Below are 16,174 nucleotides of genomic sequence, written 5' to 3' on the forward strand. Positions count from 1 at the left end.
TTTACAATCATAATATCATTATTTTTTTAGAATAGAATTATTTTATTGGCCAAATGTGATGGGGCACACAAGGATATATAACAAGCAGGAAGAGGGAGATTGTGATCCCGCTGTATAGAGCACTGGTGAAACCCCATTTGGAATACTGTGTTCAGTTCTGGAGACCTCACCTACAAAAAAAATATTGATAAAAGTGAAGGAGTCCAAGATGGGCTACAAAAATGGTAGAAGGTCTTAAGCATAAAACTTATCAGGAAAGACAATGGAAACTGCAGTTTAATGTTTCCAAATGTAAAATAATGCACTTGGGGGAAAGGAATCCTCAATCTGAGTATTGTATTGGCAGTTCTGTGTTAGCAAAAACTTCAGAAGAGAAGGATTTAGGGATAGTGATTTCTGACAGTCTCAAAATGGGTGAGCAGTGTGGTCAGGTGGTAGGAAAAGCAAGTAGGATGCTTGGCTGCATAGCTAGAAGTATAACAAGCAGGAAGAGGGAGATTGTGATCCCCTTATATAGAGCGCTGGTGAGACCACATTTGGAATACTGTGTTCAGTTCTGGAGACCTCACCTACAAAAAGATATTGACAAAATTGAACGGGTCCAAAAATGGGCTACAAGAATGGTGGAAGGTCTTAAGCATAAAACGTATCAGGAAAGACTTAATGAACTCAATCTGTATAGTCTGGAGGACAGAAGGAAAAGGGGGGACATGATCGAAACATTTAAATATGTTAAAGGGTTAAATAAGGTCCAGGAGGGAAGTGTTTTTAATAGGAAAGTGAACACAAGAACAAGGGGACACAATCTGAAGTTAGTTGGGGGAAAGATCAAAAGCAATGTGAGAAAATATTATTTCACTGAAAGAGTAGTAGATCCTTGGAACAAACTTCCAGCAGACGTGGTTGGTAAATCCACAGTAACTGAATTTAAACATGCCTGGGATAAACATAGATCCATTGTAAGATAAAATACAGGAAATAGTATAAGGGCAGACTAGATGGACCATGAGGTCTTTTTCTGCCGTCAGAGTTCTATGTTTCTATGTTTCTAGAGGACTGAGTTTCTCTATGAGTTTCCCAATATGTCTTTCTGTCATATTGAATAATACAAGTCAGCTTCTACTCTAGGCAGAACAGATTTGACAATCGGTACTTTAGGACAGTGCAAAAATCACTGGGAGAAGTATATAATAGCAAAGTAAAGAATTAATTAATTGCACCTTTACTACACAAATGAAACATACACACTGCGAAGAAGAGACTGCAATGGAGGTTTCGCAAAGTCTGGGACCTTCATAATCGAAGCCGCTGACAGGTGCAAATTCCCAGCAATCATGAGATCTCCAGACCTGTAATAGTAAAGGCGAGTTTCTATATGTCCTTTCAACCCACATCCAGTGTGCATGCTCTTAGCAATAGTTAGAGGCAGGAGGCACAAAATCAGGAGAGGAAGCCCAGCCATTCTCATCACCTTTATCCCTAGATGATTATGAAGAAGAAGGAGGAGGAGGAGGAGGAGGAGGAGAAGTAGTAGTAGTAGTAGTAGAAGAAGAAGAAGAAGAAGAAGAAGAAGAAGAAGAAGAAGAAGAAGAAGAAGAAGAAGAAGATGATTATTTGTGGAGAATCTGAATGGCAGGTAGCCCGTGAATTCTCAGCACAGTTTCAGCACAACAGGGAAAGGTTTAGGTTTAGGTTAGGTTTAGGTTTATTGGATTTATATGCCGCCCCTCTCCGCAAACTCGGGGCGGCTCACAACAATAATAAAAAACAGTACAGTACACAATACCAAATCCAATGCCCACCCATCCAGTTCCAATTGAAATTAATAATCTCATAAAAAACAGTATATATAAAAAACAGGCACACAGTCAATCAATCAACAAACAACATGGGCAAGGGGGAGGTGTTTTAGTTTCCCCATGGCTGACGGCAAAGGTGGGTCTTAAGGAGTTTACGAAAGGCAAGGAGGGTGGGGGCAATCCTAATCTCAGGGGGGAGCTGGTTCCAGAGGGTCGGGGCCCCCACAGAGAAGGCTCTTCCCCTGGGTCCCGCCAGACGACATTGTTTAGTCGACGGGACCCGGAGAAGGCCAACTCTGTGGGACCTAACCGGTCGCTGGGATTCGTGCGGCAGGAGGCGGTCCCGAAGATATTCTGGTCCGGTGCCATGAAGGGCTTTATAGGTCATAACCAACACTTTGAATTGTGACCGGAAACTGATCGGCAGCCAATGCAGACTGCGGAGTGTTGGAGTAATATGGGCATACTTGGAGAAGCCCATAATTGCTCTCGCAGCTGCATTCTGCACGATCTGAAGTTTCTGAACACTTTTCAAAGGTAGCCCCATGTAGAGAGCGTTACAGTAGTCGAGCCTCGAGGTGATGAGGGCATGAGTGACTGTGAGCAATGACTCCCGGTCCAAATAGGGCAACAACTGGCGCACCAGGCGAACCTGGGCAAACGCCCCCCTCGCCACAGCTGAAAGGTGTTTTTCTAATGTGAGCTGTGGATCGAGGAGGACGCCCAAGTTGCGGACCCTCTCTGAGGGGGTCAATAATTCCCCCCCCAGGGTAATGGACGGACAGATAGAATTGTCCTTGGGAGGCAAAACCCACAGCCACTCCGTCTTGTCTGGGTTGAGTTTGAGTTTGTTGACACCCATCCAGGCCCCAACAGCCTCCAGGCACCGACACATCACTTCCACTGCTTCGTTGACTGGACATGGGGTGGAGATGTACAACTGGGTATCATCGGCATATTGATGATACCTCACCCCATGCCCTTGGATGATCTCACCCAGCGGTTTCATGTAGATATTAAATAGCAGGGGGGAGAGGACCGACCCCTGAGGCACCCCACAAGGGAGAAACCTCGGGGTCGACCTCTGACCCCCCACTAACACCGACTGCGACCGACTGGAGAGGTAGGAGGAGAACCACTGAAGAACAGTGCCTCCCACTCCCAACCCCTCCAGCCGGCGCAGAAGGATACCATGGTCGATGGTATCGAAAGCCGCTGAGAGGTCAAGGAGCACCAGGACAGAGGACAAGCCCCTGTCCCGGGCCCGCCAGAGATCATCCATCAACGCGACCAAAGCAGTTTCCGTGCTGTAGCCGGGCCTGAATCCAGACTGCTGAGGACCTAGATAATCGGCTTCATCCAAGGACCGCTGGAGTTGAAGTGCCACCACCTTCTCGACAACCTTCCCCATGAAGGGAAGGTTGGAGACTGGACGGTAGTTATTAAGCACGGCTGGGTCCAGGGAAGGCTTCTTGAGGAGGGGGCGCACAACCGCCTCCTTATAAAGTGGCGGAAAGGACCCCCTCCCCAAGGAGGCGTTGACAATCTTCTGGACCCAGCTCCGTGTCACCCCTCGACTGGCCGAAACCAGCCAAGAGGGACACGGATCCAGTAAACAGGTGGCGGAACTCACAGCTCCAATGGCCTTGTCCACTTCATCAGGTGTCACCAAGTCAAACCCCTCCCAGACAGATGGACAAAGACGTTTAGCCCCAGTCACCTCGACTGACTCATTGTCAGTCGACTCTGTTTCACAATTGGAGTCGAGGTCTGCTCGGATCCGGGCGATTTTATCAGCGAAAAACGTGTTAAAATCCTCGGCACTACTCTGCAAGGGCTCCCCAACTCCCCTCTGATTAAGAAGGGAGCGGGTTACCCTAAACAGAGCGGCCGGGCGGGATTCCGCTGATGCAATCAAGGCGGCATGATACGTGCATCTTGCCGCCTTGAGCGCCACTTTGTAAGTCTTAATATGAGCTCTTACAAGTGTTCGATCGGATTCGGACTTACTCTTCCTCCATCGCTTCTCCAGACGTCTCTTCTGGCGCTTCAACACCCGGAGCTCCTCGTTGAACCATGGAGCTCTACGGGGTCTAGTGCCGCGGAGAGGTCGCAACGGCGCAATCCGGTCAAGAGCCTCCCCTGCAGCCTTGTTCCAGGCCTCAGCAAGAGACTCTGCCGAACTGTGGACAAGTGTATCTGGAATAACCCCAAGCGCCATCTGGAAGCCTTCTGGATCCATCAGGCGTCTGGGGCGGAACCTCCTAATTGGTTCCGCCTCCCTGCGGGGAAGGATTGGAGCCAGGAAGTTAAGCCGCAGTAGGAAATGATCTGACCACGACAAAGGCAGCACTTCTAAGCCCCTTAATCTCAGATCATTACTCAGTTGCTCAGAGAGGAATATCATATCGGGTGCGTGCCCACCCTCGTGAGTCGGACCCTGAACTACTTGAGTCAGGTCCATGGCTGTCATGGTGGCCATGAACTCCTGTGCCAGTCCAGAGGAACCGCCGAGCGACGGCAGATTGAAGTCCCCCAGGACGATAAGTCCGGGGAACTCCACCGCCAGCCCGGCCACCTCCTCGAGCAGCACAGGCAGGGCTGTTGACACGCAGCTGGGAGGCAGGTACGTGAGTAACAAGCCCACCTGAACCCCCCCCCCTCAGACAAATGTATATCAACTATGCTTCCTCTTTAGCTGTATTTGGGCTGTGACCAAACTAAGGGCATCTGAATCTCCCCAAACCCAGGAATTGTCCCCTCTCCTGGCCCCAAGAGGACCTTTGAGCATATATTTTTAAATCAAGTTTTATCTTGCAAGTTGTACGTGGGTGGAAATCCACAGAGGGTTGAATTACTGTTCTTATGATAATTGCAAACAGAGGCAATCATTCTACCCACATAACAATTCACATAGCAGAGTGGGCAGAGCCGACCATGCCCCATATCTAGCCTCTAGGTGGGACCCACTGCCAAGTAGGGAGGGGGAGAGAGAGAGAGAGAGAGAGAGAGAGAGAAAGGTTGTTTACACAGCAAATAGGGGAAAACATGCTTGTATTTCTTGTAGATGGACTTGAGAATCAAAGTGAAGGTGTGTATTTGAGCTACACAAAACTGAGTACCTGCAGAAAAAATGGAGTTTGGCCTGTGACACAGTTTGTTTAGAAAGTCTGAATGCTAATGAGTAGTGTGGTGGCACTTACAGTCAGTTGTAGCTTAGTATGTTGGAGCTATTATTCCAAAGCTTGGATTGAATAACTGGTTTAAATGAGAGTTCATAAAATCGTATACCAAAATGTCCTTCCTGTTAATGACGACTTCACCTTCAACTGCAGCCATACACAAACATGTAATAGATTCAAACTAAATGTAAACCGCTCCAAACTCGACTGCAGAAAATACAACTTCAGCAACAGAGTGATCAATGCCTGGAATGCACTACCTGACACTGTGGTTTCTTCCCAACTCCCCAAACCTTTAACCTTAAATTGTCTATAGTCGACCATCTCCCCCCCATTTCTAAGAGGTCTGTAAGGAGTGTGCATAAGCACACCACTCTTCCTACGGTTCCTGTCCTCTTTCATCGTTACTTTTTACTTATATTTATACAAACTGCTACTATCCTACACATGTTTGATTGAATGGATAGATAGATAGATAGATAGATAGATAGATAGATAGATAGATAGATAGATAGATAGATAGATAGATAGATAGAACAACTAGCTGGAGCCAGAAAAGTTTGTTTGCTGTGTTTGCGTTGAGAAGTACCTCTTTCAGGCCGAAGCCATCATTTAAGTTAGAGACTTTGGCCTGCCACAAGTAAAGTAGTAATGTTGGAATTGGGAGGGATGGGTGCATGAGGGAGAAAGATACTAGCCACAACAAATTCCTTCCTGAAGATTCAAGGTCATCCTTTGTTCAGCACCAGCGGAAATACAGAGGAGGCCTGTGGACATGTAGACAACCGGACTGGTCCACGCGATGAACTTGTGGGTGTGGGGATCAAGGATGAACCTTAACCTGGATGGAGAACTGTAGAGAAAGTTAGTATCAGTTTGACTACAGTTCATATCCTACATGGCTCTGTTAATAAATTGGAATTTGAAAGAAGGCCAAGGTTTGGACTCTGATTTATTTCTCATTGATTGATTGATCGATTGCTTGATTGCATTTATATGCCACCCCTCTTCAAGGACATTATTAGGATGCTGACACATCTTCACAATTGTCAACTTCTATGGGCAGGAGGCCATAAACCATGATCTACCTTTGGACCAGCTGGGCTAATAGGAAATGGTTTTGTGTGCTTCTCTCCTTTCTCTGAAGCTGGTTCCAAGCTTAACATTTGTACTGAGGTATAGAATAAAATAAGATACCAAATGCAAAAGTAAATAGGAAAACGGTGAGGAGGAAGAGGGGGGATAGGAAAAGAAAGAAAACTACTTCCAACTCTCTCTGTTGCAGTAGAATAAAACATTAACATCAAATCACAACTTTTTGTTTATTTTCATAATACAGTGGTACCTCGAGATACGAGTTTAATTCGTTCCGGACCTGCGCTCTTAAGTCGAGCAGCTCTTATCTCGAATGACTTTTCCCCATAGGAATTAATGTAAATAATTTTAATTGGTTCCAGCCCTCAAAAAACTCACAAAGTTAGTCTAAATTATGCAAAAAGACATTGCAAGAATAAATGTAACTTTACTTATTAATAAGATGATAAGCTGAGAGCTTTCCTTCCCTTCCTCTTTTTACCCAAAACAATCAACATGGCAAACTTTTATTTTTATTCATTAAACTGGAGTTATTTATTCAACTTCACTGCCACCCAATCCTGTAGAGGGAGGAAAGAAGGGAGGAAGGAAAAGGAAAGCAAGAAATGGAGGGAGGAAAGGAAGGAAGGAAAGAAAGGAAGGAAGGAAGAAAGAAAGAAAGGAAGAAAGAAAGGGTGAAGGGACAGGAACAGAGGAAGGAAGCAAGGAAACTTATGAAAGGGGAGAGTAACTTCACTGCCACCCAATCCTGTAGAGAGAGGAAAGAAGGGAGGAAGGAAAAGGAAAGCAAGAAATAGAGGAAGGGAAGGTAAAAGAGAGAAAGAAAAAGAGCAAGAAAGCAAGCAAGCAAGAGAGAAAGAAAGAAAATGAAAGAGAAATAAAAATAGAGAGGGAGAATGAAAGAAATGGAAGGAGGGAAGGAAGGAGAGAAAGCAAGAGAAAGAAAGAAAGCAAGAGAAAGAAAGAAAGAAAGAAAGAAAGAGAAAGAAAAAAGAATGAAAGAGCAAGAGAGCAAGAGAGAAAAAGAAAGAGAGAGAGAAAGAAAGAAAGAAAGAAAGAAAGAAAGGAAACTTCAAAGAAAGGCTCACTGAGCATCTCTCACTCTCTCTCTCTTTCTATCCCTCTCTCTTTCTCTCCCCCCTCTCCCCCCTTTCCCTCTCTCTTTCTCTCTCTCCCTCTCTCTTTCTCTCCCCCCTCTCCCCCCTTTCCCTCTCCCCCCCCAGGCCGGCAGCGATGTTTTAAAACAGCCGCGCCGTTTGCGAGCTAACTCCTGAGGTGCGGAAGTTCGCCTTTGGCGTTTGGGCCACTCGGAATGTGAAATTCAAAACAGCGTTCGGATCCCCCCACCCCCAGCAGAAGCCAAGGACCCCCAGAGTGGGGCGGCAGGGGAGGCGACCGCCTCTCCACTCACCAAGTGCCGGGATACGAGCCGAGAAGAGCCGGGCTGGCTTACTTTCCTTCCTTCCCGCGCTGATGCAGAGCCACTCGAACAAAGCGTCACGCCCCCCCTGACGCTTTTGGCGGCAAAAGAGCCCAGCGTCGCTTCGGAAGCCGCCGAAAGCATCAGAGGGGCACGACGCTTTGCTCGAGTGGCTCTGCATCAGCGCGGAAAGGAAGGAAAGTAAGCCAGCCCGGCTCTTCTCGGCTCGTATCGCGGAGAGGGGCGGCATACAAATCCAAGTAATAAATAAAATAAAATAAAAAAATGTCTCTCCTCTCCCAGCTCTTATCTCGAGTAGCTCTTAAGTCGAGCAGCTCTTATGTCGGGGTTCCACTGTAATATGAACAAGCCATTTCTATAAAGATCCATCAATCTAATTGGTAAAACCCAAAATCGAAGCTTCATTCTTTTCCACTTTAGTGTGGAAAGTTCAGAAGCGGTCTACATATCAGCAGAGCAGAGATTATATTTTTGGGTATATGTTGATAAAATTGGGATGGGACACTACTTCTACCTTGGGTCTACCTGACCTGGTAGTTTTAAATACCATCATCTATGGCAGTGATGGCAAACCTTTTCTTCCTTGGATGCCAAAAGAGTGTGCCCAGGCACTATCATGCATACACGAATGCCCACTCCCATAATTTAATGCATGGGGAGGGTGAAAACAGCTTTCCCCGCCCCCTGGAGGCCCTCTGGAGGTCGGAAATGGTCTGTTTCCCAATTTCTGGTGGACCCAGTAGGCTCATGTTTCATCCTCCTCAGGCTCCAAAGCCCCCCCCCATCCCGCCAAAAGCTCTCTGGAAGCCAAAAATGTCCTCCCAGAGCCTCTTTGTGATCAAAAAATGAGCTGGCCAGCACACCATGCATGTTGGAGCTGAGATAAGGCAAACTTCCCAAGGTATGCCCATGTTACACCAACACTCCACAGTCTGCATTGGTTGCTGATCAATTTCCGGTCACAATTCAAAGTGTTGGTTATGACCTATAAAGCCCTTCATGGCATCGGACCAGAATATCTCTGGGACCACCTTCTGCCGCACGAATCCCAGCGATTGATTAGGTCCCACAGAGCTGGCCTTCTCTGGGTTCCGTCAACTAAACAATGTCATTTGGCGGGTCCCAGGGGAAGAGTCTTCTCTGTGGCGGCCCTAACCCTCTGTAACCAGCTCCACCTGAGATTAGAACTGCCCCCATCCTCCTTGCCTTTCGTAAACTCCTTAAGTCCAAAATTTCAAGTCTGGTGGAATAAGGTATTCTGTGGCAAGCAGAGGAGTGGAGGAATCTTCTTGTGAAATATTACTGGATTCTCTCAATTGTATTAATGTCTGGTAAGCAGTTCAGGTTCCAGATGGGTGTGCTGTATTCGAGGATTGGTCTGGCAAATGTTTTGTATACTCTGGTTAATAGGATGAGGGTATTCTTCAAACCGCACAGCCCATCCTCAGCAGCCCATCCCTGCCAAGCAATGCTGCCAAAGTTTTGCTCTAATGTGTGAAAGCTGTTAGATGCGGAGTATAGATAATTTCAGTTTATAATAGCACAGGCAGGGCTGTTGACATGCAGCTGGGAGGCAGGTTCATGAGTAACAAGCCCACCTGAACCCCTAAGTCCAACTTTACAAGGAGGGACTCACAACCCGCAATCTCAGGAGCAGCAAGTCTACGCAGGCGAAGGTTCTCCTTGGCTACAATAGCCACTCCTCCTCACCTTCCCTGGGGTCGAAGCTGGTGCCATACCTGAAACCCAGCTGGGCATATTCCCTCTTTTGTCCTGCTTCATGTTGCTCTGCCATGCTTGAGGCTGTGTTGCAATGTGGGGAACTTTTGGAACTCTTAATTTTTGCTCAAGGATCATATGGTAGTTATGGTCAGGAGGTTTTTGTTGTTGTTAAGCTTCAGTTGGTTTGTTTGCAGAAACCAAGATATCTACCACCCCCACAATCTTCTCTAATCTATGTTGACAACTCCAATTCTAGACAAACCGCACAAAACATTTAGCCTTCCAAATTTGAAGGAGAAACTTCCAGTGTGGAATGTTAACAATAAATTCTGCAGTATTAATTTCCATGTTTATTAGTACGGTCAACTAGCATTAATGAAAAATTAAAGGATGGGTGATTATTGTTGATTAACAGATAGTTTGTGATCAGATGCATTATTTAATTTCCAATTGTATAATATACAAGTCCTTTTCTCACTTCATCCTTTTTTAGAAATCAGATCAAATATGAAATGTCCACAATCAAAATAAATCTCCAGTTCTGAGCATAAATCAGATATTCTTATGCCTCATTATATTTTCTCTATAATTCAGATGGGGCCTCAATAGGATAATGTAGCATTTGGGGAAAAAGATACAAGCCAAGAGACCAGCCCCAGAGGCCAAGATGGAGAAGATCTCCACGGCCACCATGGACTTCCCTTTGGTGCTCAGGTAGGTGGGGAGAAAAGTGGTCCAAACACTGCAAAAGACTAGCATGCTAAAAGTAATGAACTTGGCTTCATTAAAGCTGTCAGGCAATTTCCTAGCCAAAAAGGCCACTGTGAAACTGACCAGGGCCAGGAAACCCAAATAGGCCAAGACAGCATAAAACATAAAAGCTGAGTCTTCATTACATTCCAAGATGGCTTCTCCTACTAGTGAGTGGAAGTCCAAGTTGGGAAATGGGGGAGAGGTTACCAGCCAGGTAGTACAAAGAATTCCTTGCACCAAGGGACAGGCTAAGACAATGAAGTTGGACAGGGGTTTTCCTAAGAGTTTCCTTGTGCTGTTCCCTGGTTTTGTGGCCATAAAGGCCAGAACCACCGTGACAGTTTTTGCCAACACAGAGGAAACTGCAAGGGAAAATACAATGGCAAAGGCAGTTTGTTGGAAGAGACAAGTGATCTTCCTGGGTCGACCAATGAAGAGGAAGGAGCAAAGGAAGCAGAGCAGGAGGGAGACCAGGATTGCATTGGCAGTTCTGTGTTAGCAAAAACTTCAGAAGAGAAGGATTTAGGGGTAGTGATTTCTGACAGTCTCAAAATGGGTGAGCAGTGTGGTCGGGCGGTAGGAAAGGCAAGTAGGATGCTTGGCTGCATAGCTAGAGGTATAACAAGCAGGAAGAGGGAGATTGTGATCCCCTTATATAGAGCGCTGGTGAGACCACATTTGGAGTACTGTGTTCAGTTCTGGAGACCTCACCTACAAAAAGATATTGACAAAATTGAACGGGTCCAAAGACGGGCTACAAGAATGGTGGAAGGTCTGAAGTATAAAACGTATCAGGAAAGACTTAATGAACTCAATCTGTATAGTCTGGAAGACAGAAGGAAAAGGGGGGACATGATCGAAACATTTAAATATGTTAAAGGGTTAAATAGGGTTCAGGAGGGAAGTGTTTTTAACAGGAAAGTGAACACAAGAACAAGGGGACACAATCTGAAGTTAGTTGGGGGAAAGATCAAAGGCAACATGAGAAAGTATTATTTTACTGAAAGAGTAGTAGATCCTTGGAACAAACTTCCAGCAGACGTGGTTGGTAAATCCACAGTAACCGAATTTAAACATGCCTGGGATAAACATATATCCATTGTAAGATAAAATACAGGAAATAGTAAAAGGGCAGACTAGATGGACCATGGGGTCTTTTTCTGCCGTCAGTCTTCTATGTTTCTATGTTTCTATGTAAGTGAGATCTCGGTTGTTGGCCTTGACAATTGGTGTGTTGTGATGCTTGAGAAAAATCACCAGGACTGCAGATGTGATCACAGAGAGAAAAAGGGCCAGGGAAACTAAGGTGTATCCCAGGGTCTCTTGATAGGCGAGGAAGTGGATCTTCTTGGGAATGCAGTGGTCCTTGTCCTTGTTGGGATATTGGTCTTCTGGGCAAAAATCACAGTAGGCAGCATCTGAAATGAAGAATCTTTGTTAAAGGATTTAATGGCATCTGCTATGAACATTGTCTTTCCTTCCTCAATGGTGACATGACTTCCTCCTTTTTGTTGTGATGGAATGACCCTCTGTGCATTTCATGGTGGATCAAAAGGACAGATAATCCTTCATGAAGATAGGTTGGCCAGAGAAAAGAATCTGTTAAACCCCAACTCTTTGCTAAGTTTTATCTGGGAAAACTTCATGGCACTGGACCAGGATATCTGTGAGACTGCCTTCTGCCGCACGAATCCCAGCGACCGGTCAGGTCCCACAGAGTTGGTCTTCTCCAGATCCCGTCGATTAAACAATGTCATCTGGCGGGACCCAGGGGAAGAGCCTTCTCTGTGGCGGCCCCGACCCTCTGGAATCAACTCCCTCCAGAAATTAGAACTGCCCCTACCCTCCTTGCCTTTTGTAAACTCCTTAAAACCCACCTCTGTCATCAAGTGTGGGGGAACTGAGACATCTCCCCCTATGTAGTTTTAGTGCATGATATGACTGTATGTATGTTTTTTATATTGGGGATCCTTGCTTTTAGATTTTTAAATGTACAATTGTTATTTTAGATTCTAATTATTAGATTTGTCATTATATATTGTTTTTATCACTGTTGTGAGCTGCCCCGAGTCTGCGGAGAGGGGCGGCATACAAATCTAATAAATAACAATAACAATAACAATAACAATAATAATTAAAAAAGGGATGTCTCCAGCTGACGGGCACATCAATGACCACTGTACATTTCAGAGTCAGATGAATTGTGCACTGTGTTTTTCCACAAATACAGGTGTCCCAGGATAATGTTGGTCCCTGGATCCAGCAGTTTCGTCTTCTGAGCTTTCAGACTCATACTGGAGCCCATTTTCAGGGAGCTTCTCTCCATCAGATCATGTGCTGTTTTATGTGAGGTATTTAGATTACATTTTTTAGATTTTTTAGATTATTATTAGAGTTGGAAGGAAAATGGACAAATAATTGTGGACTGAGTGTTATGAGAGAGAAAAGTCTGATTTCAGGGAAATGTAGGAGATGGCCAGGCTGAGCCTGAGGGAGTGGTCAAACAGTCACCACACTTCAAAAGAGACATTGAAACTCTGGAGAAGGTGCAAAAAAGAGCAACCAAGATGATTAAGGGATTGGAAACCAAGACTTACGAAGAGAGACTGAGGGAACTGGGCCTGGATAGCCTAGAGAAAAGGAGGGCCAGAGCGGACATGATAGCAGTCTACAGGTATACGAGGGGTTGCCACAGAGAGGAGGGGATCACTTTATTCTCCAGGGCACCAGAGGGCTGGACGAGGAACAACGGCTGGAAGCTGACCAAGGAGAGATTCAACATGGAGATAAGGAGGAACTTAGTGATGGTCAGAGCGATCAACCAATGGAACAACCTACCAGCGGACGTTGTGAACTCCAACACTCTGGACATTTTTAAGAGAAGATTGAACTGCCACTTGACTGGTGTGCTATAGGGTTCCTGCTTGGGCAGGGGGTTGAACTTGATGGCCTTCATGGTCCCTTTCAACTCTAACAATAAATAAATAAATAAATAAATAAATAAATAAATAAATAGATAGATAGATAGATAGATAGATAGATAGATAGATAGATAGATAGATAAATAAATAAATAAATAAATAAATAGATAGATAAATAGATAGATAGATAAATAGATAGATAGATAATTAGATAGATAGATAGATAGATAGACAGACAGACAGACAGACAGACAGACAGACAGACAGATAGATAGATAGATAAATGAATGTTATAAGTCATGAGTCTCTGTGCACTCACAAGAGATCTACCGTATTTTTCGCTCCATAAGACGCAGTTTTTTTCCTCCCAAAGTAGGATGAAAAATCAGCCCCGTCTTATGGAGCGAAGATGCAGGCAGGGAGGGGGGGGGAGGCGCTGGAGCAGAGGGGGCGCAGGGATGGGGACAGGGGGGGGGTTCGTCCGAATGCGGTTCCGAGTTGGGGGTTCGGGGTGTGTGTTCTGGAAAGCCCCCCAGGCCAGCTGCGATCTTTTAAAACAGCCGCTCCGCTTCCCAGCTGACTCCTGAAGCCAAAAGCCAAAGGCGAACTTCCGCGCTTCAGGAGTCAGCTGAGAAGCGGCGCGGCTGTTTTAAAAGATCGCAGCCAGCCTGGGGGGCTTCCCAGCACCCCCCCGAACCCCCAACCCGGGTTTGGGGGGGTGCTGGGAAGCCCCCCAGGCCGGCTGCGATCTTTTAAAACAGCCGCGCCGCTTCTCAGCTGACTCCTGAAGCGCGGAAGTTCGCCTTTGGCTTTTGGCTTCAGGAGTCAGTTGGGAAGCAGCGCGGCTGTTTTAAAAGATCGCAGCTGGCCTGGGGGGCTTCCCAGCACCCCCCCGAACCCGCTTCCCAGCTGTTAAGTTATTCTGTTATTGTAATACATATTTTAGCCCACTTTTTGGCTCAAAATATTTTTTTCTATTTTCCTCCTCTAAAATCTAGGTGCGTGTTATCAGCAGGTGCGTCTTATAGAGCGAAAAATACGGTAAGTCCAGCCCATATTGAATGCCTTTCTTATCTCCTGCTACATTCCCTTGACTGTTAGTAGTTCCGATTCTTGTAGAGAGCATAAGCTTACAATAAATCCTTATACTCATTAGAACTGCCCGGACTTCAGAGGACTTCCGGGTGGAGCTCGATCGCGCCGGAGGTGTGGAAGCCAAGCTCCGGCTCCATGGCCTTCGTTTCACCCCGTAGGACGCCTCGTTGCGTTGTGCCGACACCCGGACGGGGTCGGCCTAGGACAGGGGGTCTCCTGGACCCCCCGGGACGGATCGCCGCGACCCCGGGGGTTAGGGACAGCCCCGCAGCTACGGGAATGGAGAGCTGTGACCAGACGGCCGTCTGGGTGCAGCCATAGCGATTGCCGAAAGCGGAAGTTAAAGAAAGATCAAGAAGTCTACAAACCAGCAGATCGGCAGATAAGGGAGATTTACAGCACCACACAGAATCTTTCGGAATCTTTTTTTTTCTCAGAAAAAAGAACTTTGAAGACGAACACTGGCAGAGGAAGAATAAACAAATTGTAAGTCATATCCATACGCGGAGAGAAGCCTAGCCGGAACTACTTGCCTTTGTTGAATCCATTAGTACCGAATACAGTAATCCTTTTCTTTTACATTTTTTTTACAATCTTAGAATAGTGTGATGCCTTTGTTGTTTATTTCTCACCTTTGTTTTTCCTTTTAAATCATATTTTTATCTGACAACCAAAGACTGACTTGATAGCTACCTGACTAGATAGAGTAAAAATGTTTAAATGAATCAAATATACGACAACATGGATTGAATTGAAATCATCTTTTTACAATGGAATTTTACTGAGATTGTAACTGTCTGGACTAAATTTTAAACAGTATATTTTATTTTTATATTTTTATAATTCTTTTTGATTGAATTCTTTCTTTTTTATGGACTAAGTGGGACTATTTTCCTTTCAACATGAATCTGGAGGCGTAAGGATATTTTTTGTGTTCGTTCTTCCTTTCCTTGTTTTTCTTATTTTTAATCCTTTTTTATAATAAGAAGATACTTATTTTAATTGGATATTATATTGGACATTACATTGGATATCCGTTTGGAGTATTCTTTTTTTTTAAAGAGATTTTCATCAAGCATATTTTGGTATCACATACTTTGGCATTTTTGGACTTAATTGTTTCCTTTCTTTTTTCGCTTCATTTTTTTTTCTTTTTTTACCTTTTGGATTTTTCTCTTAGATTTTTTAGATCCTTTTTTCTTTTATATTTTTTAGTTAATTGATTACTATTATTGTACTGTTATTAAATTTTTTTTCTCTATATATATATCCTTTCATATCTCATTTCCTCTTTTTTTTTCATTTAAAGGAACTTTTTATAGTCTCTTCTCTCCTCCCCCCTATTATTTCCTTCTCTTTAAAGAAATTTCCCTACCTTTTCATCTATTTCCTTTCCTTTTTTTCTTTTTTGTTCTTCTCGCTTCCCCCTTTCCATTTTTATTTTTAATTATTTCCCTCTTTTTTAGTATTAAATAGCTATGTGCTAGAAATATTGGTTTCTTCCTTTCTCCCACCTGATCCCCCCCCAAGAAGTCTAGGAACTCACTGAAATATTTTTCTACCTCTTCACCCCCTCTTTTCCTTTTCTTTTTTTTAATTTCCCTTTTTAATTAAACCAAAATAATTAATTATAACATTAACTGAATTGAATTGATATACCTAATCTCCTCCTTTTCTCTTTTCTTTGTACCATTTCTTTACTAAGAATATAAGAATATATAAGATTTTGATTAAAATAATTTTTAAAATAAAATAACAACAGTGATTTTGAATTATGAAAGGTACCCACAGGGCACAGTGTGACTTCAGTGACTACAATAACATCACGAAAACAACCAACTACTCCCGTCCCCACTTCTACACCCAGAGTATCCCCAACTTCATCACCGTTACAACAAAGGACCATACCTACAATGTTGGCCAAAGAGAAAGAAAAAGACAAGCCTACGATGGACTCTGGCTTCCAGATTATCCAAGAAGCACTAGCAGACATCAAAGCACTACAAAACCAGGCAAAAATTGAAAGTGACACAAATAAAGAAGAAATGAAAACCTACTTACAAGAACTGAGGCAGGAGATGAAGGAGATGAAAGATGAAATCAAAAAAGAAATTGCGGAACTTAAAACTGAATTAACTGAAGTAAAAGGGAATGTCGCCGAAATGG

General features: G+C 44.5%; 1 protein-coding gene and 1 pseudogene across 1 annotated transcript; both read right to left on the bottom strand.

The window, feature by feature from the left end:
- Positions 1-9,312, bottom strand: part of LOC139158179 (vomeronasal type-2 receptor 26-like) — a 33,778-nt pseudogene extending 24,466 nt beyond the window's left edge.
- Positions 9,313-9,791: 479 nt separating this feature from the next.
- LOC139158180 (vomeronasal type-2 receptor 26-like) lies at positions 9,792-12,297 on the bottom strand. The gene is made up of 3 exons (XM_070735598.1): positions 12,168-12,297; positions 11,185-11,410; positions 9,792-10,470 (listed from the first exon to the last, which is right to left on the bottom strand). The coding sequence occupies exons 1-3, from the start codon at positions 12,295-12,297 to the stop codon at positions 9,792-9,794; spliced, it is 1,035 nt and encodes a 344-aa protein (XP_070591699.1).
- Between the last annotated feature and the right edge of the window lie 3,877 nt (positions 12,298-16,174).

The sequence above is a fragment of the Erythrolamprus reginae genome, chromosome 1 (genome assembly GCF_031021105.1).
Source record: "Erythrolamprus reginae isolate rEryReg1 chromosome 1, rEryReg1.hap1, whole genome shotgun sequence".
Classification (NCBI taxonomy): domain Eukaryota; kingdom Metazoa; phylum Chordata; class Lepidosauria; order Squamata; family Dipsadidae; genus Erythrolamprus; species Erythrolamprus reginae.

Bases quoted from the DNA above. Each gene is read 5' to 3' on its own strand.
- LOC139158180 (XM_070735598.1), bottom strand. From the start codon at position 12,297: ATGGGCTCCAGTATGAGTCTGAAAGCTCAGAAGACGAAACTGCTGGAT. The intron at 11,411-12,167 runs GTCATTGATGTG...TCTTCATTTCAG, and splicing joins TGACTCTGAAATGTACAGTG to ATGCTGCCTACTGTGATTTT. The intron at 10,471-11,184 runs AGAAACATAGAA...AACTGCCAATGC, and splicing joins AACCGAGATCTCACTTACAT to AATCCTGGTCTCCCTCCTGC.